The sequence below is a fragment of the Odocoileus virginianus genome, chromosome 2 (assembly GCF_023699985.2).
Source record: "Odocoileus virginianus isolate 20LAN1187 ecotype Illinois chromosome 2, Ovbor_1.2, whole genome shotgun sequence".
NCBI lineage: Eukaryota > Metazoa > Chordata > Mammalia > Artiodactyla > Cervidae > Odocoileus > Odocoileus virginianus.
Genome location: NC_069675.1, coordinates 11784340 through 11812331, shown reverse-complemented (window position 1 = coordinate 11812331; position 27992 = coordinate 11784340). Strand labels below are relative to the sequence as shown.

At 35.7% G+C, this 27992-nt stretch overlaps 1 protein-coding gene across 1 annotated transcript in view; it reads right to left on the bottom strand.

Moving 5' to 3' along the window:
- Nucleotides 1-27992, bottom strand: part of EXOC6B (exocyst complex component 6B) — a 675781-nt gene that overhangs the window by 303285 nt on the left and 344504 nt on the right. The window contains 3 exon segments of the mRNA XM_070476359.1: nt 16807-16927; nt 18235-18281; nt 21112-21195. Coding sequence (XP_070332460.1) covers nt 16807-16927; nt 18235-18281; nt 21112-21195 — 252 coding nt within the window.

Genomic DNA, 27992 nt, shown 5'->3' with positions numbered 1-27992 from the left:
TGAAGAATATTGCCCTTTCTGCTCCCCATTCTTCATTTTTAATATTCCTATATATTCTTAATGTAGAAATCTCTCTTAGTAACCAAACTATAATACTTTCTGTGATGTTTCTCATGAATACTGACATATTTGGACCTATTCTAGCCAACTTATTTTAAGTTGTTTGTTTTCAATGATTTATTCTTTCTTTTTTTGTATCCTTTCATGTTTTTCATTGGATTAGTTTTTTCAAATTATCTTATACCGGTTATTAATAACTTACATACTTTCTGTCCACTGTTTACTTGAAATAATCTGTAGTGTCATTTTAAAAATGTTTTAAACTTTAAGCCACTCCTCTTGTAGGGATTCTTAAGAGCATTAAACTTTACAAACAATGGGCTTCCCTGACAGCCCAGTTGGTAAAGAATCCGCCTGTAACACAGGAGTTGGGAAGATCCCCTGGAGAAGGGAAAGGCTACCCACTCCAGTATTCTGGTCTGGAGAATTCCACGGGCTGTACAGTCCATGGGGTTGCAAAGTTGGACATAACTGAGCGACTTTCACTTACAAACAATTGATCAGTTATTTAGATTGATCTATCAGTTTTACTCTCACTTTTTGCACACATTTTATTTATTCTCACCTCATCTCGTATTTTGAATTTCTTTTTCATTTTTGGTAAGACATCAGTAAGATAGGATGGGTGAAAAGTAAACTTCATATCCTCATGTGTTTGGAAATGTCTTTCTTTCGCACTCAAACTAAAATATACAACTTCAGACATGAGAAAACTGCCTGTTTCATTTACTCTGCCTGATAAAAAGATGCATCCTTTCAGCTGTAATAATTTAGTCGTTTTCTACTGCAGGGAAATTTCCCCTCTTTCACTTAATTATTAAGGTCCCCTGCTTTGTGACTATATTTTATTTCTAAATCTCTACTATATACAACCAAAATCTACATCAATTATCCATGTTTCTTAACTTTTCATTCATATTTTCCATCTCTTTGTGTCTCTGCTCTATATTGGGGTTATATATTTGACTTTGTCTTCTTGATCACAGAAAGATATGCAGTTTTATCTATTTAATCTCAGAATTAAATTTCTCTATTATGGTAGTCATAAATCTCAAGGAAACAACATTAATCTTTTATTTCTATCCTTCTGTGGCTTCCTTCCTTGCTCTTCCTCCTTCTCACATTTTGTATAACTGTGAATATAGTATACATAAGGAAAATAATAAATAAAACCTATACATGTAATTTTACCAGGCAAACATAACTGAACAGCACCAGCATATCAGAAGCTCCAAAACAACTTCTTTCCGCTCCACTCAGGAAAACATTATCATGACGTTTATTATAATCATTACATATCTTTCTCTCATTCTTTTTTCTTCATATTTTTTAGCTTAATAGATCTTATTTTTTAGAGTAGTTTTGCATTTACAGATAAGTTGAACAGAAACTACAGAGTTCCCATATATCCCTTCATACAGACACTCATGCACAGATTCCCTTATTATAACATTTTCCCTTAGTGTGGTGAAATTTTGTACAGTTGGTGAACCAATACTGACACATTATTCAAATTACTATCATTAACTAAATTCCATAGCTTTCTTAGAGTTTACTCTCTATGTTGTATAATCTATGGCTTTTAACATAAGCATAATGATGCATTCCACCATTAGAATATCACAGAGAATAGTTTCACTGCCTGCCCTAAAAATTTCCTATCTTCCACTTAGATATACCTTAAGCCCTCTCCCAAATCCTAGCAACCCTTATCTTTTTATTGTCTCCTTAATTTTGCCTTGTTAAGAATATCATATAGTTAGAATCGTATGAATATGTAGCGTTCTCAGTTTGGGTACTTTCATTTAGCAATATGCACTTAGCTTCCTCCATGTCTTTTTGTGGGTTAATAGACTATTTCTTTTGTTTGCCATTGAGTAATCTTCAATTATAAGGATATACTAGAGTTCATCCATTCACCTATTTTTTTCATTTATTTTTATTAGTTGGAGGCTAATTACTTTACAATAGTGTAGTGCTTTTTGCCATACATTGACATGAATCAGCCATGGATTTACATGTGTTCCCCATCCCGATCCACCCTCCCCCATTCACCTATTAAAGGACATCTTGGTTACTTCCAGGTTTTGGCTATTTTGAATAAGCTGTTATAAACACTAGTGGGCAGATTTTTGCATTAACATAAGTTTTCAACACATTTGGTATATAGTGTATACCTACTTGCTGCATCTTATATCTATGTTGCATTTTGTATAAACTTCCAAATTCTCTTCTAAGCTGGCTATACCATTTTCCATTCCCATCAGCAATGAGAGTACCTGTTGTCCATATTCTCTCCAGAATTTGGTGTTTTCAGCATTATAGTCATTTTAATGGGCATGTGGTGGTAATTCACTGCTGTTTTAATTTGTAATTCCCTGATAACATATGACAGAGTTTTTCCAAGAGAACGCACTGGTCATAGCAAGCACCCTCTTCCAACAACAAAACAGAAACTCTATACATGGATATCACCAGATGGCCAACAATGAAATCACACTGATTATATTCATCACAGCCAAAGATGGAAAAGCTCTATACAGTCATCAAAAACAGGACCAGGAGCTGACTGTGGCTCAGACCATGAACTCCTTATTGCCAAATTCAGACTTAAATTGAAGAAAGTGGGGAAAACCACTAGACCATTCAGGCATGACTTAAATCAAATCCCATACGATTATACAGTGAAGTAAGAAATAACCAGATCTGATAGACAGAGTGCCTGATGAACAACAGACAGAGGTTCGTGACAATGTACAGGAGACAGGGATCAAGACCATCCCCAAGAAAAAGAAATACAAAAAAGCAAAATGGCTGTCTGAGGAGGCCTTACAAATAGCTGTGAAAAGAAGAGAAGTGAAGAACAAAGGAGAGAAGGAAAGATAGACCCATCTGAATGCAGAGTTCCAAAGAACAGCAAGGTACGAGATACGAAAGCCTTCGTATGAGATACGAAAGCTTTCCTCAGTGATCAGTGCAAAGAAATAGAGGAAAACAACAGAATGGGAAAGACTAGAGATCTTTTCAAGAAAATTAGAGACACCAAGGGAATATTTCATGCAAACATGGGCTCAATAAAGGACAGAAATGGCATGGACCTAACAGAAGCAGAAGATATTAAGAAGAGGTGGCAAGAATACACAGAAGAACTGTCCAAAAAAGATCGTCATGACTCAGATAATCACGATGGTGTGATCACTCACCTAGAGCCAGATATCCTGGGATTCGAAGTCAAGTGGGCCTTAGGTAGCATCACTATGAACGGAGCCAGTGAGAGTGATGGAATTGCAGTTAAGCTATTTCAAATTGTAAAAGATGATGCTGTGAATTTGCTGCACTCAATATGCAAATTTGGAAAACTCAGCAGTGGCCACAGGACTGGAAAAGGTCAGTTTTCATTCCAACACCAGAGAAAGGCAATACCAAAGAATGCTCAAACTACCGTACAATTGCACTCATCTCACAGGCTCATAAAGTAATGCTCAAAATTCTCCAAGCAAGGCTTCAGCAATACGTGAACTGTGAACTTCCAGATGTTCAAGCTGGTTTTAGAAAAGGCAGAGGAACCAGAGAGCAAATTGCCAATATCCGCTGGATCATCAAAAAAGCAAGAGTTTCAGAAAAACATCTATTTCTGCTTTATTGACTATGCCAAAGCCTTTGACTGTGTGGATCACAATAAACTGTGGAAAATCCTGAAAGAGATGGGAATTTCAGACCACCTGACCTGCCTCCTGAGAAATCTGTAGGCAGGTCAGGAAGCAACAGTTAGAACTGGACATGGAACAACAGACTGGTTCCAAATAGGAAAAGGAGTACATCAAGGCTGTATATTGTCACCCTGCTTATTTAACTTACGTGCAGAGTACATCATGAGAAACGCTGGGCTGGATGAAGCACAAGCTGGAATCAAGACTGCCAGGAGAAATATCAATAACCTCAGATAAGCAGATGACACCAGCCTTATGGCAGAAAGTGAAGAAGAACTAAAGAGCCTCTTGATGAAAGGGAAAGAGGAGAGTGACAAAGTTGGCTTAAAGCTTAACATTCAGAAAACTAAGATCATGGCATCCAGTCACATCATTTCATGCAAATAGATGGGGAAACAGTGGAAACAGTGGCTGACTTTATCTGGGGGGGGGGGGGGCCTCTAAAATCACTGCAGATGGTGACTGCAGCCATGAAATTAAAAGACGCATACTCCTTGGAAGGAAAGTTATGACCAACCTACTCAGCATATTAAAAAGCAAAGACATTACTTTGCCAACAAAGGTTCGTCTAGTCAAGGCTATGGTTTTTCCAGTAGTCATGTATGGATGTGAGAGTTGGACTATAAAGAAATCTGAGCACAGAAGTGATTCTTTTGAACTGCAGTGTTAGAGAAGACTCTTGAGAGTCCCTTGGACTATAAGGAGATCCAACCAGTCCATCCTAAATCAGATCAGTCCTGACTGTTCATTGGAAGGAGTGATGTTGAAGCTGAAACTCCAATCCTTTGGCCACCTGATGCGAAGAGCTGCCTCATTTCAAAAGACCCTGATGCTGGGAAAGATTGAGGGCAGGAGGAGAAGGGGACAACAGAGGATAAGATGGTGGGAGGGCATCACTGACTCGATAGACATGGGTAAACTCCAGGAATTGGTGATGGACAGGGAGGCCTGGCGTGCTGTGGTCCCTGGGGTCACAAAGAGTCGGACATGACTGAGTGACTGAACTGGACTGAGCGACTGAACTGAAGTGAACTGAACTGATGACATATGTTGTTAACCACCTTTTTCCATGCTTTCTTGATATCTGAGTATTTTCTTTGGTGAACTTTTGCCCATTTTTTAATTGGGTTGTTTTCTCACTGCTAAGAGTCCTGCATATATTTTCAGTACCTTTATTAGATATCTGTTTTGCAAAGATTTCCCCATCTGTGGCTTGTTAGTTCATTCTCTTAATTTCATTGTTTTGTAACCATCTAAACATTCAGCCTTACTCAATATTTTTTCAACATTATGTAAATGGAGAAGAATCTGTATGTATAATTTTCTGTCCTGCTTTTATAATTCAACATTATACTTGTGAAATTCATCTATGCTACTGTATATAGCTACAGGGTGGGCATTTTCATGCTGTATAATATTCCATGCTATGAGTTTAACTCAGACTGTTCATCTCATTACCAACGGATATTTTCTTGTCCAGATGCTCAGTGGGGTCCGATTCTTTGCAACCCCATGGACTGCAGCACACCAGGTTTCCCTGTCCTTCACCATCTCCCAGAGCTTACCTGAACTCATGTCCACTGAGTCGCTGATACCATCCAACCATGGACATTTAAGTCATTTCTAATTTTGAAAACTGAACAATGCTGGAATGAATATTCTTGCATGTTTATTATGCATTAGGGCAAGTTTCTCAAGGGAATATAGTTAGGAAAAGAATTTCTGGTTCATGAGGATCATCGATTTAGAAATTAATGCTATTTTTTTCAAAGGGTTTTATCAATTTAAACTCATTCCCCTTAGTAGTATATAAGTGTTCTGAATTATTCATATCTTTATAAACATTTGTATTACTAATTTTTACATGTTATCTCATTTTGTTTTCATCTGCCTTTCACCAATGCACTGAAGTTGAGCACATGTTTCTCAGCCAAGTGAATTCCTTCCTTAGTGAAGTACCTGTAAATCTTTTGCTTATTATTTCTATTGAGATGTTTGTCTCTATTGTAATGATGTGTAGTGAAATTTTTTATATATTTTATGTTAGTTCTTTGCTGATATTCTGTTGAAAATATCATTTCTCACCATATATCTTATTTTATCTACTATCTTTAATTTTTTTTCTTACAGTTTTAATGTAGCTTAACATATGAATCTTTATTGTTAGTGTCTCTTTTGTATTTTAGTTAGGAATTCCTTCCATATCATAAACCACAGAGATACTCTCTTATACTATCTTTGTAGAAAATTTATGGTCTTACATTTCACATCTCGGTATTTTATCAACCCGAAACATTTTTGGTATAATTATTTCCCCCATACTGATAATCAACTGTTCTAGTACTATTCATTGAAAAGTCTGTCCTCTACCCACTGACCAGCAACAATCTTTGATAAATATCAAATATTTTTTGAGGCCTATATTCTGTTCCATTATCTATCCAATGACAGTGCCAGATTGTCCGGTACTCATTTAATAAGATTTTTAAATTGAGTCTTCATATTTTGTAAAGAAAAACCACCTGCCTTCAGTCTTAAGGAGTCTCTTAGTTATTCTTTGCTTTTGTACTGGCTTAAAAATATTATAAATCAAATTGCAAAGGTACTCATCTTTCCAAAAATAAGACTATTGAGATTTTAATTGGCACTGGATTAGATTTATAGATACATTTTAAGACAGTTGATGTCTACAATAATAACTCTTCCAATCACTGAACATGCTATTTCTCTCAGTTTTATTTAGGTCTTCTTTAATTCCTTTCCATCTCTCAAAAATATTTTCGAATTTTCTCCATGTAGGTCTTGACATATTTTGTTAGGTATATTTCTACTACTTTTAATGTATGTTATTGTATCAATTTTTATCTTTTAAATTTTTTAATTTCTCAAATTTTACTCCTGGATATAAAATGACAATTAATTTTGCAACAGAGAATATGCTAACCTCTTCCACTTATTGTAATAATTTTTCTGCAAATTCCTTTGGATTTTCAATGTATTAAAATATATCATCGGCAAAAATGACAATTTTGCTTTTTCCTTTCAAAGGTTGATTTTTTAATTTATTTATATTTCTATCTTTACAACACTAAATACAACTACATTTATGAATGAGCCTGTTTATTTATGAGCTTATGAGTTATGCTATACTTCTCTGGCTTCATTATCAAGATTACTCACACCTCATACAACTCACAAAATGAGTTGGTGAGTATTTTCCTTTTCTGTTCCCCGAGAATTTATGTAAGATAACAATTGAAGATAAAACTCCCCAGACCTGAAGATCTCTTAGAGGGAAGAACTGTGACTGCTTTTCACTTACTTCAGATTCATTCTTAACCTGAAAGGAAGTTTTCTCCAGCTTAATGTGGGGAGGACACCATACTAGACTCTCCATCTCAGGTAGGCCCAAGAGACTATAAAATCTGAGTACAAATTGTCTGGACTAACAAGCAACCTCAAGGAAAAGGCAGCTTATGTTTTTCAGCATATCACTTTGAACTTATGGACTCTCAATTTCCCCTGGATTTGGCCTGATTAATTCCTTAATAACTTTATTAAGCACTCTGAGACTTAATGTCATATATGATGCATATACATAAAGCAGTACTTTTAGTTGTCTCAAGCTGAACAGTTGCTATGAATAATCTATCCTCCTATATTCCTAAAATGAGAAATGATTGCTATTTCATAAATTTCTCTCCTAGTCCATGAATTACTTGTTTTTGCTAAAGAATAGCTATTCATTTTGTTTATTAATGTCTTCTATATCATGTAAATGTTGTTGTTCACTGGCTCAGTCTTGTCCAACTCTTTGTGAGCCCATGGACTGCCGCACTTCAAGCTTCCCTGTCCTTCACTATCTCCCCAAGTTTGCTCAAACTCATGTCCATTTAGTCGATGATGGATCCAACCATCTCACCCCTTATTGCCCCCTTCTCCTCCTGCCCTCAATCTTCCCCAGCATCAAGGTCTTTTCCAATGAGTCAGCTCTTCGCATCAGGTGGCCAAAACATTGGCGCTTCAAGCATCAGTCCTTCCAAAGAACAGTCAGGGTTGATTTCCTTTAGGATTGACTGGTTTGATCTCCTTGCTGTCCAAGGGACTCTCAAGAGCTATCTCCAGAACCACATTTCAAAAGCAACAATTCTTTGGCGCTCAGCCTTCTTTATGGTCCAACTCTCACATCCATACATGACCACCAGAAAAACCATAGCATTGACTATGCGGACCTCTGTCAGCAAACTAATGTCTCTGCTTTTTAATATGCTCTCTAGGTTTGTCATAGCTTTCCTTCCAAAGAACAAGCACCTTTTAATTTCATGGCTACAGTCACCATTCTCAGTGATTTTGGAGCCCAAGAAAATGAAATCTGCCATTGTTTCCATCGTTTCACCATCTATCTGCCACAAAGTGATAGGACCAGATGCCATGATCTTAGTTTTTTGAATGCTGAATTTTAAGCCAGTTTTTTCACTCTCTTCTTTCACCTTCATCAGGAGGCTTCATCAAAGGCTCTTCACTTTCTATCATTAGAGTGGTATCATCTGCATAAATTAGGTTCCTGATACTTCTCCAAGCAGTCTTGATTTCAGCTTGTGATTCATCCAGCTGAGCATTTTGCAGGATGTATTCTGCATATAAGGCAGATCTCTAAATTATTTCCACCAAGATTTCTCACAGCCTCATTCCTGCTCATGATATTTGTTGATTGAATTTAGAGTGTTCCTAGATTCCATTTGGAACAACATTTCCTGCTTTAACAATACACTCTACTTCATACTTAATACAATATTTTCTTTCTTCAGGCTGAGTCATTATTCTGATTCCATCTAATTTTCTAAGTTCAGAGAAATTTTTCAAAATTTCTAGCCTATAGACATACGCTTTGAACTGTTTTTCTTTTTAGTTTTTCTTACGTTTAATTTCAGTGCCAATTTGGTTAGGAGAGCTGAATGACACATATTCTCAGTATACCCTCTGATTCAAAAATGGGTGTGTGGGAGGCTGAATATGGCTGTGGATGTGTACAAAACCACTATCATGGTACACACTCTTGTCTGCCTATCACATAATAAGAAAAGATGTCTAATGTTTAATAGCTATAAAACATGAGGATTTCTGCTTATAGATTACATTGTTGTATAATTTAAATCATAAAAAAGTATATTTCCAGTATTATCAGATGATCTGCCTATCATTTTACTAGCAGTCAGGCTAGCAATTATATTAACAGATCTTCTAATATGAAACCATTTCTGAAATGAACTCTTTGTACAGCATATTATTATTTTAACACATAGGTACTGCTAAATTTGAAGTCTATGTGAAATGGATTGTATAAGATTTTTCTTTAAATCAGCATTGAGAATATTATACCTTTCAAAATGCTTCCAATTTATGCAAAGATTGATAATTCAATTATAAAATATGAAGAGTTTTAATTAGTGACAGAAAGTTGGAAAAATATAGAATTCTTATAAAAAAATAACCACTCAGATAAAGTGTTTCCTTTTGAGATTTGTTTTGATGTTTGGCTTGTCTATATATCTTTTGTGCTGATAATACAATGCAGTAAATAGTACCATAGAATGGAACTGGTATATGTGGCATCAACTACACTATCTCATAATGGATAAATATGGTTCAGTGGGTAAATGTATGTAATGCTGAGTTATATTTTAATGGTTATGTTGAAATACAATCCAAATACCATGCAATTCACCCATTTAAAGTATATAATTCAATGTTTTTTTACATTTTTGAAAATGTTTTTGCAGATAGGGGCAAATATAACCATAATCAATTTTAGAACATTTTTATCACCTCAAAGAGAAACCCTGTGCCCCTTAAGCTATCACCTGCTTATTCCTCATACCCACTTTCAGATCTAAGAGACCACTAATTTCTTTATGCCTCTGTAGACTGATGTTGAACTTTTTAAAAGTATTTGTGTCATTTATCCTTCAGTTCAAAAGAATATACAGTGGACCTACAGATGAAAATTCCATTAAATTAATTTTCTCCACAGATATACACTTAATCAGCACACTTGTAATGTGTCCTGTTCGTAATGATAATAAGTATGATTATACGATGAAGAAAACAGTATATTTTCTTGCTGAGAGAGTTTTAAAGATTTATCATATTCTCAAATGTATCAGTTATACACAAAATGTGAGGAACCACTGCTTTACCAAAAAAAAAAAAAAAAACTGGAAGAAATGTAAGTTTTCTGTAAGAAACATAGCTTTTCCCAGGAAAAATAAAATTGGTGAAATTAGGGAAATAGACAGATACAAAATAAACAAAATCAAGGACTTTTCTCCCTTAGAATGACAGTAATACTGGTTAACAAATATGAGTGGGAAACAAATCTTCCTCAAAATAGTACCTGAAATAAACCATAAAATACCAAAATTAGGACTTAGATAGGAACACATAAAATATTCTATCAAAAGACATAAAAGCAAATAGGTGAGAAAAATACAAACATTCCCAGTGAAAAAAATACCAGATACTGAAATAAGTCAATTATCTCTATTTAAATTTGCAGATTTACTGCAAAATAACACTATGGTTCAGTTTTAGAGGGAGGTAAAAGATAGAAGGGATATGACAAAGTGATTCTTGAATTAGTCTAGAAGAACAATGAGATAAACAGTATATTTTAAGAGTATATTATAATATATATATGTCCTAAAAAAATTAAAGCATACTAACTCAAAGCCCTTAGTTCTTCATGTCTTTGCTCAAAAATTCCCTTGTAAGAAAGAACTTTCCATTCTATCACACACAAAATAAGATACTTTCCCCAATATTTCTTTTCTAGAAATGCCAACTATTCTTGCTTAGTTTTATTATACTTCATGGAATTTATCAGTATTTGATCTTACAGATTAATATTTATATTTACTTATTTAAGGTCTCTCTCCTTCTACTAGAATATATGCAGTGTGTGAGGAGGAATTTGACTATTTTATTCACTGTTGTATGCCCAGAATTTAAGAGGATGTAGTCAATGGTTGGCATTTAATATATAAATGAATGAAGCTTGTAGTAGACTAATGAATACACATGAAATCTCTATGAATATATGTTACTAAATCAGATATATATATATATGTGTATATTACATTATGGTAAAACTTTCTCCTTGCTCATCCTTAATTTCCATGAATTTTTCAGAGTTTAAGTTTACACTTCATATCTGTACAACACTCTGTGATACTTCCATTATTGAAGCTGCACTAGGCATAATGCTGTTTGCAGCACAGTGTAAACTGCAATCTGGAATACATAATATCTAAACTTCTGACTGAACTGGAACATATAATTTAGCAACATAGTAAAAATGTACAGGAACTTGGCGTGAAAAATGACAAAAAAAATACTATTACCAAAAAAAAGAAATTAAAGCATATTATATCAGATGTAGTAATCAAATAATAATAATATACTGATTCAAGACATACAGAGAGGGGCTTCCCTGGTGGTCCAGTGGCTAAGAATCCACCTGCCACTGCAGGGTCCTCAGGTTCAATCCCTAGTTCAGTAAGATCGCACATGCCATGGAGCAACTAAGTCCATGTGCCACAACTACTGAACCTCACGCATCTAGAGCCCACGATCCACAACAAAAGAATCCACCACAATGAGAAACCCAAGTACCACAACAAAGAATAGCCCCTGTTCACGGCAATTAGAGAAACACTGCATGCAGCAATGAAGACCCAGTACAGCCAAAAATACTAATAAATAAATCTTTTTTTTAAAGACATATAGACAGAAGGAAGGGAGTGGGCAGAAATCAGAGCTTAGAAGTAGATCTTAGTATATACATAATATTATATATGATTAAGGTGGCCCTTATAAATCAGAGCTTAGAAGTAGATCTTAGTATATACATAATATTATATATGATTAAGGTGGCCCTTCAACATATATTGGGAAAGGACAGATGTTAATGAACTGAACACTGTTACCCGCAAAATTCATATACTGAAGTCCTAGCACCAGTGTAGCCTTCTCCAAAGAGAAAAGGCCTTCGAAAGATAAAGTCAAATGAGGTCATAAGGGTGAGGTCCTTTTTTGACGAGACTAGTGTCCTTTTAAAAGAAGACACTAGAATACATGCTGAGGAAAGGCCATGTGAAGACACAATAAGAACATGACCATCTGAAACCCAAAAAGAGATCCCTTACCAGAAACCAACCATGATGGCATCCTAATCTCAGACTTTCAGCCTCTGGAACAGTGAAAAACTAAATTTCTGCTGTTGAAGTTACCCAATCTATATATTTTATTATGGCAAACCAAGCTGAATAAAACAACAGATTATCACAATACTGTAATTGGAGTTACATACACACACATATAGTAATGAGTTGTTTTACAGTAATTAGAGTCCAACCTCACATTCAATATTAAAATAAATTATTAGTTTGTGAATTATATGTTAAAAAAGAAACTATATAAATACTAAAATTAAATATAGACAAATAATTATATTTCTCTGGAATAAGGAAAACATAAATAGTAAAGATAAAGATCAATAAATTTAACTGCATAAAAAATTTTAAACTTTTGTAAAGCCATGATAAAGGACACCAAAGGTCAGAGACACATGAAACTAAGAAAATATTTACAATCAGATAACAATCTATTAATATATATCAGACTAGAGATTAATATTCAGATTAAAGTTAATGTTAAAAATTAACATCCATGTGTTACTAATAAATATAAAATAAAATGACTAAAATACAAAATAAAGGTTATGTATATGAACAGGAAATTATAAGAAGAAAAATGAATAAAAAGCATGTGAAGAGGTTTTTACTCTCAGTATTAAAGAAAAATATTAAATTAAGATATAATTTCTGACATTACTAGATTAGGAATGACTTTTTTTTATTTTTATAAATAACTTTCTGTGGAATAACAGGAATAGGGAAATGGGAATTCTCAAAGATGATGTTTAGTGTGATAAATGGGCCAGTGTTTCTATAAAGCAAATTAGCAATATACACCCAGAGCCTCAGAAATACATAGACCCTTTAACTCACTACATTCACGTCTAAGAATTTATCCTAAGAATAATCAATTGTCCAAGGATAAGTTAGTAAGAATATTTACTGCAATGTTAATAACAGCTTAAAAAACTTTTTTTAAAAAGCTTATCAAGTGAATTAATTTTTAAAAGGGTACATCCCTAAGGTGAATATTATTTGAATGCACATTAAAATTTACACAAATTCATTACCTATTAAGTGAAAAATACATCATGTTTTACTTAAAATATATATTGTATTATCATGTATTCATACATAGAAAAAAGTCACTTCAACTTTACATATAAGACAGATAATAATTATGCCAGGGACCATGGCCAAATTCATTACTATTAATAATCAATATTTCCTATCTTTCATTAATCATGGTATCTTTGTATAATTTTTTATGTATTAATAACAGCACACCATAAAATGGAAAAAAGTAAGACATTTAAAAAATGATCCTAGGACAATGGATATAGTATGGCAAAAAAATAAAATGAGATTGTTTAATCATCCCCTAAATGACATTAAGAACAGGTGGTAGTAAATACATAAATGTGTAAAAATCAAGCCATAAAATAGGTAAGAGTCTTTTTTAGTTTCAAACAGACAGAAACATTAAAAAAATACTTTTAAATATGAAAGATTTTACTATGATGCAAGCGTATAATGGTAAAAATGCCAGATAAAGTCCTTGGACACATATAAGCAATGGGAGAAATTTTTAAGTAAGATAAATATAAAATTAGATATGTAAATATTTAATATTTCTAAATACTAAAGAAGAAACTACCAAGAAAAAAGGAGAAAATATTGCGACACATTCAGTAACAACATAACCTCTTCAGTTTCAAACTGATACATTAATCAATAAAACTAGATTTAGAAAAGACAGAAGAACCAGAGATCAAATTGCCAATATCCGCTGGATCATAGAAAAAGAAAGAGAATTCCAGTAAAACATCTACTTCTGCTTCATTGATTATGCTAAAGCCTTTGACTGAGTGGCTCACAACAAACTGTGGAAAATTCTTAAAGGGATGGGAATACGACCACCTTATCTGCTTCCCGAGAAACCTGTATGCAGGTCAAAACACAATACAGTTAGAACTGGACATGGAACAACGGATCCAAATTGGGAAAGGAGTATGTCAATGCTGTATATTGTCACCCTGTTTATTTAACTTATGTGCAGAGTACATCATGAGAAATGCCAGGCTAGATAAAGCAAAAGCTAGATGCAACACTGCCAGGATAAATACCAATAACCTCAGATACACAGATGACACCACCCCTATGGCAGAAAGTGAAGAGGAACTAAATTGCCTCTTCATGAAACTGAAAGAGGAGACTGAAAAAGCTGGCATATAACTCAACATTCAAAAAACATGGCATCTGGTCCCATCATTTCATAACAAATAGATGGGGAAACAACAGAAACAGTGACAGACTTTATTTTCTTGGGCTCCAAAATCACTGCAGATAGTGACTGCAGCCATGAAATTAAAGGACGCTTGCTCCTTGGAAGAAAAGATATGACAAACCCACATAGTGTATTAAAAAGCAGAGACATTACTTTGCCAACAAAGGTCTGTCTAGTCAAAGCTATGGTTTTTCCAGCAGTCATGTATGGATGTGAGAATCATAAAGAAGCCTGAGTGCTAAAGAATTGATGCTTTTGAACTGTGGTGTTGGAGAAAACTCTTGAGAGTCCCCTGGACTGCAAGGAGATTAAACCAAACAATCCTGAATATTCATTGGAATGACTGATCCTGAAGCTAAGGTTCCAATACCTTGGCCACCTGATGTGAATAACTGCCTCATTTGAAAAGACCCTGATGCTGGGAAAGATTGAAGGCAGGAGGAGAAAGGGATGATGGAGGACGAGATGGTTGGATGCCATCACTGACTTAATGGACATGAGTTTGAGCAAGCTCTGGGAGATGGTGAAGTACAGGGAAGGCTGATGTGCTGCAGTCCATGGGGTCACGAAGATTCGGACATGACTCAGAGACTGAACAATAAAGACAGACTCTACTACTTTAACTGCACAAAGGCATCTAAAGTAATCATATCCAAAAGTAACTTACGACTTTCCCACTCCAAGCCATCAATACCAACACTATCATCCAAGGAAGGAAACCATAAACGTAGGCCCTGATACTTCTTTTAACCTTATCTCTTATATTCAGTCCATCACAAAAGTATTATAAATCTTACTTCCTAAACACCTCTCAAACTCATCTACTTCTTTCCATATCTACTATCACTTTTGTCCAGCAATCATTGTCTCTTGTCTGGAATACTAGACCAGCCTACTAATAGCTCTTCGCCCCATATCCATTCTCATTCCTCATCCATTATTTAGCTAGAATAATCTTTTAAAAATAGAAATCTGATCTTCTCATTCCAATTAACTCTACTCCCATCCCGAACACACATACTCCACTTACCTCACTGTTTAAAGGGTCAAACAGGCCCTAAATAATGTGCAATCTTCCTATTTTTTTTATTCTTACTTCCTACCATACTTCCCTAGGGTTCTATGTCTTATGTTCTAACCACTTGGAGCATTGTTCAGTTTCCTTTAAAGTGGCTACACTCCCTTCAACTTCTAGATTTTAGACATGATATTTACTCTGGAAAAGACCCTGATGCTGGGAGGGATTGGGGGCAGGAGGGGAAGGGGACGACAGAGGATGAGATGGCTGGATGGCATCACAGACTCGACAGACATGAGTTTGAGTAAACTCCGGGAGTTGGTGACGGACAGGGAGGCCTGGCGTGTTGCAATTCATGGGGTCGCAAAGAGTCGGACACGACTGAGTGACTGAACCGAACTGAACTGATTTACTCTGGAACACTTAATAATGAATAGATAGACACTTGTACGGTTATGAATGACTTTTAAGCTTCTGGTCAACAAAATAATATGCATACTAGAACATTTCTTGAAATTTTTAAAATACCAAATTATCTTTTATTATTAACTTCTCACTATTGTTCCTCACTTTCATACATAATAGTACCACAAAGTCCTTGCACTACTGCTCTTTATACATAGTATGATCTTTTAATTGATCTTTGCCCAAATACTGACTGCTTGATATTTAGATCTCAGAATGCCATGTCATATCAACTTATCAAAATCAGACACTTTGTTGTCCTAATATATCACTCATTTTTAATTGCACTGCATTATCACTGTCTGATATTATTATTGATTAGTTTATTGGGAATCTCTCCAATCATAATACAGCTCTCTGAGAACAAAGTCCTTAGTCTTATTTATTCTTGTATTGCTATCATCAACATGTAATCCTTGTTCAAGAAATATTGAATGAATGACTAAATGAATAAATCAGAGCCAGGATTCTCCACCTGTAATAAAGTAGATTATCATTAAAAATTGATGCTATCATAAAACAGATCAATAGAGCATGGAAACTGAAAATCAGGCAACTTATTGAAACGTTATGGAGTAAGAATAAATCTGTGAGCTCCAAACCAGTATTAACAGGCATTACAAAGGCAACATGGCATAGTGGCTAAGGACATGGGCTCTGCAGTCATACTGTCAAGGTTCAAATCCAAGCTCTACCACTTATTGGGTGATACTGGGCTAGTTACTTAACCTCTCTGAGGTTGTTCTGCAGTCTACATGACAAATATAAAAATAGTATCTGCCTGAGAAAGATGAAGTGAAGATGAAATATATATGCAGTACACAGTAACAATACAATAACAATGCCTGAGACATAGAGAACAATCAGTTACTATTAGCTGTTGTTTTCTTAATGCAAAGAACATCCACAAAAGAGGGCTTAGCATTAGAGAACGTGCAGTTTGAAGTGGTTACTTCCATACATCTTTCATGAGTAAATGATATTCATAGGATGATTTTAAAGCTGTAGAAGACTGAATACTGTAGAGACAATTAGCTTGAAGTAAAAATTCATCTTGGGTGTCTTACATACCGAGTGAGTACGGAGTGCTGCGACGGTTTTTGAAAGTGCCATTTCCCACAGTTCATCAATGTAGGCTCTATTTACTAAGCCTTGTGTTGTATGTAAAATGTGATCTTCAACCACAAAAAAACTAAGATTGAGGAAAAAAACAAAGCACAGCTGTCAGAAAATAGTTTGATTACTATTTTCAGCATGTCACAAACATTAAGAGCTGCCATTAAATTTGAAGGTAATTCTAGTGTTTTTTCTTAAAGAAAGCTATTTGGTATAACAAACAAAATCAGATTTATTAGACTTGGAATTATATCTTTGATCATGATATCACTTTAATCACTTCAAGAGGAACTGGAATTACATTTGCATTAAATGTTAACCATGCTACCCTGGAATTTAAAAGGAAGAAAAAATGTTTATAGATAAAGGAGACTAGTTTCACTACATTAAAAACACCAGGCCATTAAAGCATTTTACAAAAAACAACAAAAGTTAAAATACCCATTATTTTAAGACTCCAACACATAAAATATTAAAACAGTTCCCCTTATACAAAACTTTTTCATCAAAGTGTTGAAAAGATATAGACAAAGGTAAAAAAATACACACATATCTTTTAACATTCTGCTGTGGTGTCCTAATTTTTATGCATCTGAAATGTATCTTTAGCTATCTTACCTAAATATTCATACTAATTAAAACAATTCTTTAAATAGAGAATTGTTCATGATAATACTTTAATAAAGTTAACAATTACATTACAACAATTTGAATTTGAAAAAGAAAGAAATTTCATGGAACAATTCAACTTACTTCCCTTTTTTCACTACAAAGTCACTATTTTGCAATAAGAATAAGCTGCCTATATTTGGGAAGCTTATTGGGGAACTGCAATTCCAAACTAGTATATATTCTCAAGATGAAGGTGGCAAACTATACAGTCCATGGAATAAATTTGGCACACTGCTTACTTTTATAAATACTGTTTTACTGGAACACACCAATTGTGTCTCATGTACATATTGTCTATAGCTGTTTTTGTACTGCAGCAGAGCTGAATAGCTGCAACAGAAACCATTTGGTCTGCTGAACCTAAAACACGTTACCACGTGGCTCTTTTAGAAAAAATGTGCCGACGTTTTGTTGATTGCTTGGTTCTCTCTTAACAGAAATGGAAAAGCAAAATATCACACATAATAAGGTTACAATTCAACATTATTCTTCATTCTCCATAAAAAGTATTCTCCAACAATATAATGTTGAAACAAATAGACATTCCTTTAAAATCATCAGATATTCAAAACCTAACCTTGTTTTAAGAATTTAAATAAAGAAAAGAAGAATAAATTCCCAAAGAACACTTGTTATACTTTTCCAAGTCTCAGGAAAAGCGTACAAACTATTGAAAGTATATAAATTCAAAACATACACACAAATACCCACCCGACAATTTGATTAAAATACTTCCTGTAGCCATCTAAAGTTTCATGCTACAAAAAAGCAAAGAAGAAAAAAGTTATTGTTTTTGTTTTGATAAAGACACAAATCAGCTAATTAACTTCTTAAGGCTCAATTCCCAAGACTATAAAGTAAATACAATAAGAATACCTATGCATCTATGCCCAACCACTAATGCTGAAAAAGCCGAAGTTGAACAGTTCTATGAAGACCTACAAGACCTTCTAGAACTAACAAGGTGTCCAAAAAAAGATGTCCTTTTCATTATAGGGCATTGAAATGCAAAAGTAGGACAGCAAGAGATACCTGGAACAACAGGCAAGTTTGGCTTCAGAGTACAAAGTGAAGTGGGGCAAACACTAACAGAGTTTTGCCAAGAGAACACACTGATCAGAGCAAACACCGTGTTACAACAACAGAAGAGAAAGAGACGACTCTACATATGGACGTCACCAGATGGTCAGTACCAAAATCAGACTGATTATAGTCTCTGCAGCTGAAGATGGTAAAGCTCTATACAGTCAGCAAAAACAAGATCGAGAACCAACTGTGGCTCAGATAATGAACTCCTTAGTGTAAAATTCAGACTTAAATTGAAGTAAGTAGGGACAACCACTAGGCCATTCGAGTATGACCTAAATCGAATCCCTTACGATTATACAGTAGAACTGACAAATAGATTCAAGGGATTAGATCTGACAGACAGAATGCCCGAAGAACCAAGGACAGAGGTTCCTAACATTGTACAGGAGGCAGTAATCAAAATCATCCCCCAGAAAAAGAAATGCAAAAAGGCAAAATGGTTGTCTGAGGAGGGCTTACAGATAGTTGAAAAAATAAGAGAAGCAAAAGTCAAAGAAGAAAGGAAAAAACATAGCCAGCTGAATGCAGAGTTCCAAAGAATAGCAAGGAGAGATAAGAAATCCTAAAGTGAACAATTCAAAGAAACAGAGAAAAACAATAGAATGGGAAAGACTAGAGATCTCTTTAAGAAAATTATCAAAGGAACATTTCATGCAAAGATGGGCATAATAAAGGACAGAAATGGTATGGACCTAACAAAAGCAGAAGATATTAAGAAGAGGTGTCAAGAATACACAGAAGAACTATACAAAAAAGGTCTTAGTGGCCCAGATAACCACGATGGTGTGATCACTCACCTAGAGCCAGACATCCTGGAATGGGAAGTCAAGTGCACCTAAGAAAGCATCACTATGAACATAACTAATGCAGGTGATGGAATTTCCGCTGAGCTATTTCAAATCCTAAAAGATGATGCAGTTAAAAGTGCTGCACTCAATATATCAGCAAATTTAGAAAACTCAGCAGTAGTCATAGGACAGGAAATGTCAGTTTTCATTTGAATTCCAAAGAAGGGCAATGTCAAAGAATGTTCAAACTGCCCCACAATTGCACTCATGTTATATGCTAGCAAGGTAATACTCAAAATCCTTCAAGCGAGGCTTTAACAGTACATGAATTAAGAACTTTCAGATGTCCAAGCAGGATTTAGAAAAGGCAGATGAACCAGAGATCAAACTGCCAATATCAGATGGATCACAGAAAAATCAAGCAATTGCAGAAACACATCTACTTCTGCTTCATTGGCTATGCTAAAATCTCTGTGTAGATCAGAACAAACTGTAGAAAATTTTTCAAGAAATGGGAATACCAGACCACCTTACCTGCCTCCTGAGAAACCTGTATGCAGGTCAAGAAGCAACAGTTAGAATTGGAAATGGAACAATGGGCTGGTTCCAAATTTGGAAAGGAGTACATCAAGGCTGTATATTGTCACCCTGTTTATTTAACTTATATGCAGAGTACATCATGTGAAACACTGGGCTGAAGGAACCTCAAGCTGGAATCAAGATTGTCGAGAGAAATGTCAATAATCTCAGATATGCAGATGACACCACCCTAACACCAGAAAGTGAAGAGGAAATAAAGAGCCTCTTGACGAAGGCAGAGAGTGAGAAAGCTGGCTTAAAACTCAACATTCAGAAAACAAAGATCATGGCATCCAGTCCCATCACTTCATGGCAAATAGATGGGGAAACAGGGGAAACAGTGACAGACTATATTTCTTGGGCTCCAAAATCACTGCAGATGGGGACTGCAGCCATGAAATTAAAAGACACTTGCTCCTTGTAAAAAAAGCTATGACAAACCTAGACTGCATATTCAAAAGCAAAGACATCATTTTGCCGACAAAAGTACGTATACTCAAAGCTATGGTTCTTCCAATAGTCATGTACCAATGTGAATGGTGTACCATAAAGAAGGCTGAGCATGAAACAATTGATGCCTTTGAACTGTGGTGCTGGAGAAGGCTCTTGAGATTCCCTTGGGCAGCAAGGTGATCAAACCAGGCAATCACACCTGACACAAAGCACTCACTCACTGGAAAAGACCCTGATGCTGGGAAAGATTGAGGGCAGGAGGCGAAGGGGTCGACAGAGGACAAGATGGTGGGATGGCATCACCGACTCAATGGACATGAGTTTGAGCAAACTTTGGGAGATAATGAAGCCCAGGGAAGCCTGGTGTGCTACAGTCCATGGGGTTGCAAAGAGTTGGACATGACTGGGTGACTCAACAACAACCTACCTTTATAGGATTACAGTGAGGATGAAATGAGACAATACATATCTAGTACTTAGAAGAATGCCTGAAACATAGCAATCAAGAAATGTTAGTTGCTACTTTCTTAGTGCAAGTCACATCTACCAAAAGTGGTCCCAGAATGACAATTTGGTGTGTGTGTGGGGGGGGTGGGGGGGTGGGAATCACAAGTGGAAAATAATTAAAAGATATAAAAGAAAAATGGAAAAGGGAGAAAAATAAAAGTGGTTATCCTACCATGTTAGATGGAGGCTGGAGCACCAAACGAGCCTGTTTTCGCCTTTGTTTTCGGTAGTAGTTCTCAAACGTTTCCCGGGCCCCCTGTAAAACAAACGAAAGGAAATAGGTTGACACAATTGGGCCAACCACCCTAATATTTCATGGGAAAAGAGAAGCTACCAGGTCAGAAGCTAAGGCAGTCCCACATTTCTCACAATCTGTCATTTTAACAATAAAAACCATTGAAAAAACAAAAATAATTATTAGAACTTACTGAACCTTGTATACAAATCCCAATAGAAATGGACACAAGATTATTCAGAGGAAACTGTCAGAACTCAACCTCCAAAAACACCAAAGTTGGTTTCTGAACTAATTATCACAAATTTACAAGAAAAAAAAACAAACCAACATTCTTGTAGGTTATAATAACAGTTGAGAAAATGATCCTTTAAAAAAAAAAATACAGAACATTCCAGAAGAAAATTCCATAATAAAATCTAGTCTCAAAGAAATCACAAGCAAGAGGCCAAAAGAAGGCCAGAAAAAGGCAGAAGTTGAGAATAATGTCAGTCTTCTCAGACAGAAAGTTATCTAGCACAGGATTAACACCAAAAAGGAAGAAACAAAGGCCTGTAACTTTTCATTTAGGGTTTTTGGGCTTAAACTGAAAGGTACTCTAGAATACGAGAGCTGATTTATATGCTGTGTAACTAGGGTTCAACAGTGTCCTCTCGAAATTAATGTCCTTCCCCAGACCTCACAGCATGACCATTTAGAAAAGTCTTTACAGGTTTAATTAGTTAAATTAAGATGCAGTCATACTATAGCAGGGTGACCCTTAATCTAGCATAACTGGTGTCTTCATAAGAAGAGGAAAATGCTATATGAAGACAGCATGGGGAGAATTCACCATGGAGCCACAAGAAGAGACTGGAATGATACAACGCAACATCAAGGACTGCTGGCCACCACAGAAGCTGCGGAGAGGCAAGGAAGGATTCTACCCAGAATCTCAGAGAAAGGACAGCCTCCTAACATCCTGATTTTGGATTTCTACTCTCCAAAACAGTGACAGAAGAAATTTCTCTTATTTTAAGCCACCGAGTTGTGGTACTTGATTATAACAACCCTAGAAACTGATATGAGCTCAAAACTGTTAAAACATGATGCTCACCTATTATTAAAGTCTACTTGCAGCCCAAGACTTCTCTAAATAAACAAAAGTAGAAAGGGAGAGGCAGCATTGTAGAGTCGTTAAGAGTACTGATTTTAGAACCAGATGAATTTATTCAAATTATGGCCCAGCCCTTACTAACTGTATAACTCACGTGCTCCATCAGTCAGTTGTGTCTGACTCTTCCCAACCACATGGACTGCAGCTCGCCAGGCTTCTCTGTCCATGGGATTATCCAATAAGAATATTGGAGTGGGCTGTCATTTCCTCCTACAGTATAACTCATATGACTAGCTATATAATTTCCCTTTCATTAATTTAACTTCCACTGTTTAACTCTTCACCTTTCACTAGTAGACATGCCATGGCTTACTTATTTGTAGAGATGCCAACTTCCTATGTTTGTTATAAAGATTATCAAGAGTTATAAAGCTTTTAGAATACTGTCTTGATAAATAATAACCACTATTCAAATACTTATTTAAAACATAAGATGAAATCAGTGATGAAAGTGAAAGCCCCGCCCATGTGAAGATAGGTTTACTATGAAAGTGTTAGTCATTTCAGTCACGTCTGACTCTGCGACTCTATGGACCATAGCCCGCCAGGCTCCTCTGTCCAGGCAAGAATATTGGAGTGGGTAGCCATTCCCTTCTCCAGGGGATCCTCCCAACCCAGGGACTGAACACAGGTCTCTTGCACAGAAGGAAGATTTTCCATGTACTATCTACCTTCAGTTTTTTTCACCTTCCCAAAAGTCTGAAGAATCTTACTCAACATGACTTCTTTGTTATACCTAAACTGGAAAAGCTATTTAAGGTACTAAATCATGCACACTTGATAGTGTAGCTCAGTGGTTGGCAAATGTTTTCTGTAATGGGCAGAACTGTAAATAGCTTTGTTGAGCCATGCAGTTGTAGTATACTACATGCTGCTGTAATATAAGAGCAGTCATAAACAATATCTAAATGAGTATGGCTCTGTTCCAATAAAGCCTTATTTGTAGAAATTGAAATTAGAATTTCATATCATTTTCATCTGTCATAAAATATTAGTCCTCTATGGGTAAAAAAATGATTTTTAGCCCATCATTTGAAAATGCAAAAGTTCACAAGGTCATACAAAAACAGGCAGTATGATGGACTTGACACAAGAGTCATGGTTTGACAACTCGTGGTGTAGTTTAAATATTTTAACACACTAAGGTTTTCACGACAGTATACATCTGAATTTTTCTGTCTGAAAAATGAAAACAAACCTTAAGACAGCTATTTCAAGACTTTCTTAGTCCATAAGTTAGTGAGGTAGCAAATAATTATATTTAAGAAATAAGTGGAAACTGCCTGTTGGTTTGTTAAAGTTATTCCCTACTTGTCACCATTTTCCAGCATAGTGGTATTATTAAAGGTCAATTACTTTTTGTACACAGTGAAGGACTTTTCATTTTAAGGTTAACAGCCCTAAAAGGCCCTTTATTGTGTTAGTGTGACATTACAGTTTCAACATACTTTTGAGCCAAGATACACTTAATTGAGAATTTAGGGAAAGCCTTGTTAATTAGGACACAGCATACTAACTGGGACTTCCCGGGTAGCTTAGTGATAAAGAATTCACCTTCAATGCAGGAGCTGCAGAAGACACGGGTTCAATCCCTGGGTCAGGAAGATCCCCTGGAAGAGGAAATGGCAACCTACTCCACTATTTTTGTCTGGAGAGCCCCATGGGCAGAGGAGCCTGGTGGGCTACAGTCCATAGGGTAGAAAAGAGTCGGACACAACTAAAGTGACTTAGCAGTACCATACTAATTTAATTATTTGTCATAAATGATAGAAAATAAAGAAGATGAAATTCTATATAAAATCCAAATCATGAACTTCTACTTAATTCTAAACTACATACATTTTGTTTTTTAATAAAATTAAAACATAAGAAAAGACCAATTTATCTAACAGGTCTGGCTTCTCCATTTATAAAAGTGAGTTAGATTTTCCCTAGTGGATGTTAAATAAATTCATCTCTGATTTTTCTATTTCCTTGGCCAATTTTGTCAACTCAATGCTTATAGGAAGAAATTGAGAAATAGATGTCTGCCCAATACAGCTTAGTAATTGAGGAAGTGCCTGCCTATTCACAAATAGGTCAATAGACAATGCACAATAGAGTGCTGCCACTTCGGCCTCAAACTCCTTTAACCACTCAAATGAAAAAAACAAAACACAAACCAAAAAAAGTCACCTGAAAAGCTAATAAAGGTATAAACAAAAAGATACAAAACAATAGGAAGGCAAGGTAAAAGTTGTTTTTTTTCATTTTATGTTTTTAGAATGACAGTGCTCCAAAGACTATACAATAATTCATGAAATAATACATACAATGTCACAGAAAAATCAGTTACAAAGTATATAAAGTGCTTACCCTGTGAAAGACACTAAGAATCTCCTCACTGAATTTATAGTCTACAGTGGAAGACTAGAAATTAAACAAGCAATTATATTAAAATAAACTATAAAATCCTATGGATTGGAGTGGAATGTATAACTGAGTGTGTGTGTGTGTGTGTGTGTGTGTATGCATGCACATGATTGGGGAAGGGATAAATATTAGAGAAAGATTCTCAGGAAAAAAAATAACATTTATACTCATAATTGAAGAATGACTCAGAAGAATAAGCCAGGTAAATAGAAAGTGGGGAAAAATGTTCCTTGTAGAGAGAGAGAGATTCAGTGAAAAAAGACATCACACATTCCATGAACTAAAAGAAGTTCTTCACAATTGGAACTTCAGGGTGTAAGGGAGAGATATGACAGGAGACAAGGCCGGGAGACTTTGTAAATCATGATAAGATATTTGGACTTCAACTCTAGTTTTAGACACCTGGAACTGTAATGTAGTAAGCAGAATGAAGGAAGGAGAAATTAGCTACAAAAGGATTAGACTCTGACATGTACTTAAAGAGGCACAAGCCAATTGGATATATGTGGTAAAGGATATGAAGGAAAGAAAACTGACATGAGATTTCTAACCTAGGTAACTAGTTTGGCTGGTGGTGTCATTTAATAAGAGAGGAACCAGGAGGAAATACAGTCAATTATTATTCATAGATTCCTAATTTGCAAATTTGCCTGCCTGCTAAAATTTATGTGTAGCCTCAAAATCAAAACTCATGGCACTTTCATAGTCATCCACAGACATACACAGAGTGGTAAAAATTTTGAGTTGCCTGATACACATGTTCCTATATATACATATCCAGATCTGAAGAAAACAAAAATACTAATTCAAAAAGATATATGCATCCCATTTCACAGCACCACTATCTGCAACTGCCAACTTATGGAAGCAACCTAAATGTCCATCAACAGCTGAGTGGATAAAGAAGATTTGGCAAATATATACAATTGAATACTATTCAGTCAAAAGAAAAAAATGAAATTCTGCCATTTGCAACATGAATGGACCTAGAGAGTATTATGCTTACTGAAGTAGGTTAGACAAAGGAAGATAAATACTGCATGTTATCACTTACGTGTGAAATATAAAAAAATAAATAACTGAATATTACAAAACAGAAAAAGACTCGCAGATATTGAGAATGAACAAATGGTTACCATTAGGGAGAGGGAAGGAAGGAGGGACAAGACGTGTGTGGGGATTAAGTGGTACAAACTACTGCTGCTGCTGCCAAGTCGCTTCAGTCGTGTCCGACTCTTAGTGACCCCATAGACGGCAGCCCACCAGACTCCCCCGTCCCTGGGATTCTCCCGGCAAGAACACTGGAGTGGGTTGCCATTTCCTTCTCCAATGCATGAAAGTGAAAAGTGAAAGTGAAGTCGCTCAGTCGTGTCCAACTTGTCACGACCCCATGGACTGCAGCCTACCAGGCTCCTCTGTCCATGGGATTTTCCAGGCAAGAGTACCCGAGTGGGCTGCCATTGCCTTCTCCGGGTACAAACTACTACGTACATATAAAATAAACATGCTATGAGGATATACTGTACAACACAGGGAACACAGCCAATATTTTACAACAATTTTAAATGGACTATAATCTATAAAAATGTTTAATCGCTATGTTGTATACATGAAACTAATATATTGATAATATTATAAATCAACCTTCAACTTTAAAAAACCTCATTCATAATCCCCATCTCCTAGCGATAACTACTGCTTACTATTTCATGTGTGTGTGCTTAGTCACTCAGTCATGTCCAACTCTTTGCGACCCCATGGACACCAAGCTCCTCTGTCCATGGAATTCTCCAGGCAAGAACACTGAAGTGGGTAGCCATTCCCTTCTTAAGGGGATCTTCCTGACCCGGGATTGAACCCAGGTCTCCTGCATTACAGGCAGATTCTTTACCATCTGAGCCAACAGGGAAGATACTCCAAACAGATATTTCACCTATGCACATATGTGCACATAACACATATGTAAATAGGATCATATATCATATTATATATATTCTTTTCACTGATTTTTTCAGAACATCATAAACCAGTATGATCCACTTTTACTGCACAACACTGTTCCAACTGCCTTTCTTCAAACACATGCTACAGACTGTCATACAAATGCCAGAACAAACATGGGTTATGAATAAATGTTTCAAAATAAAAACACAAGTGAAGACTTTGAATTTCTCACGTGTCTAGACTTGTCTGAATATAAACATAACAACAACAACAAAAAAAAACCACACAGTATTGTCACTCACTGTAGGCAAATGAGTACGGCCTTTTGTTTTTGTATACAAATAAAAGCGATAAAATTCATTGCTAACAAAGCTCAAAGTCAAATTATAGTTGCTATAGTAGGTCACACCAGGAATCAAATAAATCAGGATCATGCGGTCCTTGCTCTTAGTGGAAAAAGAGAAGGTCAGATGAAAGACCTTTCCTGAATTTCTTTCCTTCATAAAAGGTAACAGTGTACCCTATATGCAGAAACATCTTGAACATTTCATACAATTACTGATCCCCAGGTCCCTAAACATTAGTGGAAACACGTCCAGTTTCATAGGAAAAAAACAGCTTATGCTGGGACAATACTTCCTCATGGGGCAATATGTCTACATAACAGAAAGAGGAAGAGATCTTCTATTTTCTTTATTAAATATTTACTATGCCATTATTTGGTTAAACAGCTCTTCATCTAGTGCATCTTCCATGGTAGAGACTGATATGAGGTTCACTGGAGAGTAGGCGGAATTCTTCCCATCCATCACAACAAAACAAAGTGAACCCTTGGACTGAGAAACAACTATGGACAAGTATGCAGAGAACAAGAGAGAGAAATGGAAGAAGGGAATCACATACAAGGTTCTTCCGGCTTTGCCTACAGGAAGCAATATTTCCATTTGGTCTTGAGCAAAGCCTATAATTTCATCGCCCTGAATGCAGCTGGAGAACACCCTTTTAAACTGTCCCAGCATCCAAGTGAAGACAGGTTTATTCAGAGTGTTAAAAAAAAAAAAAAACACCACCTGAAAGGGCTATTTTAATTTGCTTCCATGTGAAAAGGGGAGCACATATCACAGGGCACCGTAATGACATTCAGCGGGATATTACACTTCACCATATGGCTAATTTGCACAGCAAGCCCAAAGCAGGATTTTCTTTCATTAGAAGTGACTTAAAGATCAGACTACAGAAACACATGTAAAGAACAAACCCAAGATGTCCCCTATTTCTTAAATCTAGAAACATTCATTAGACCATT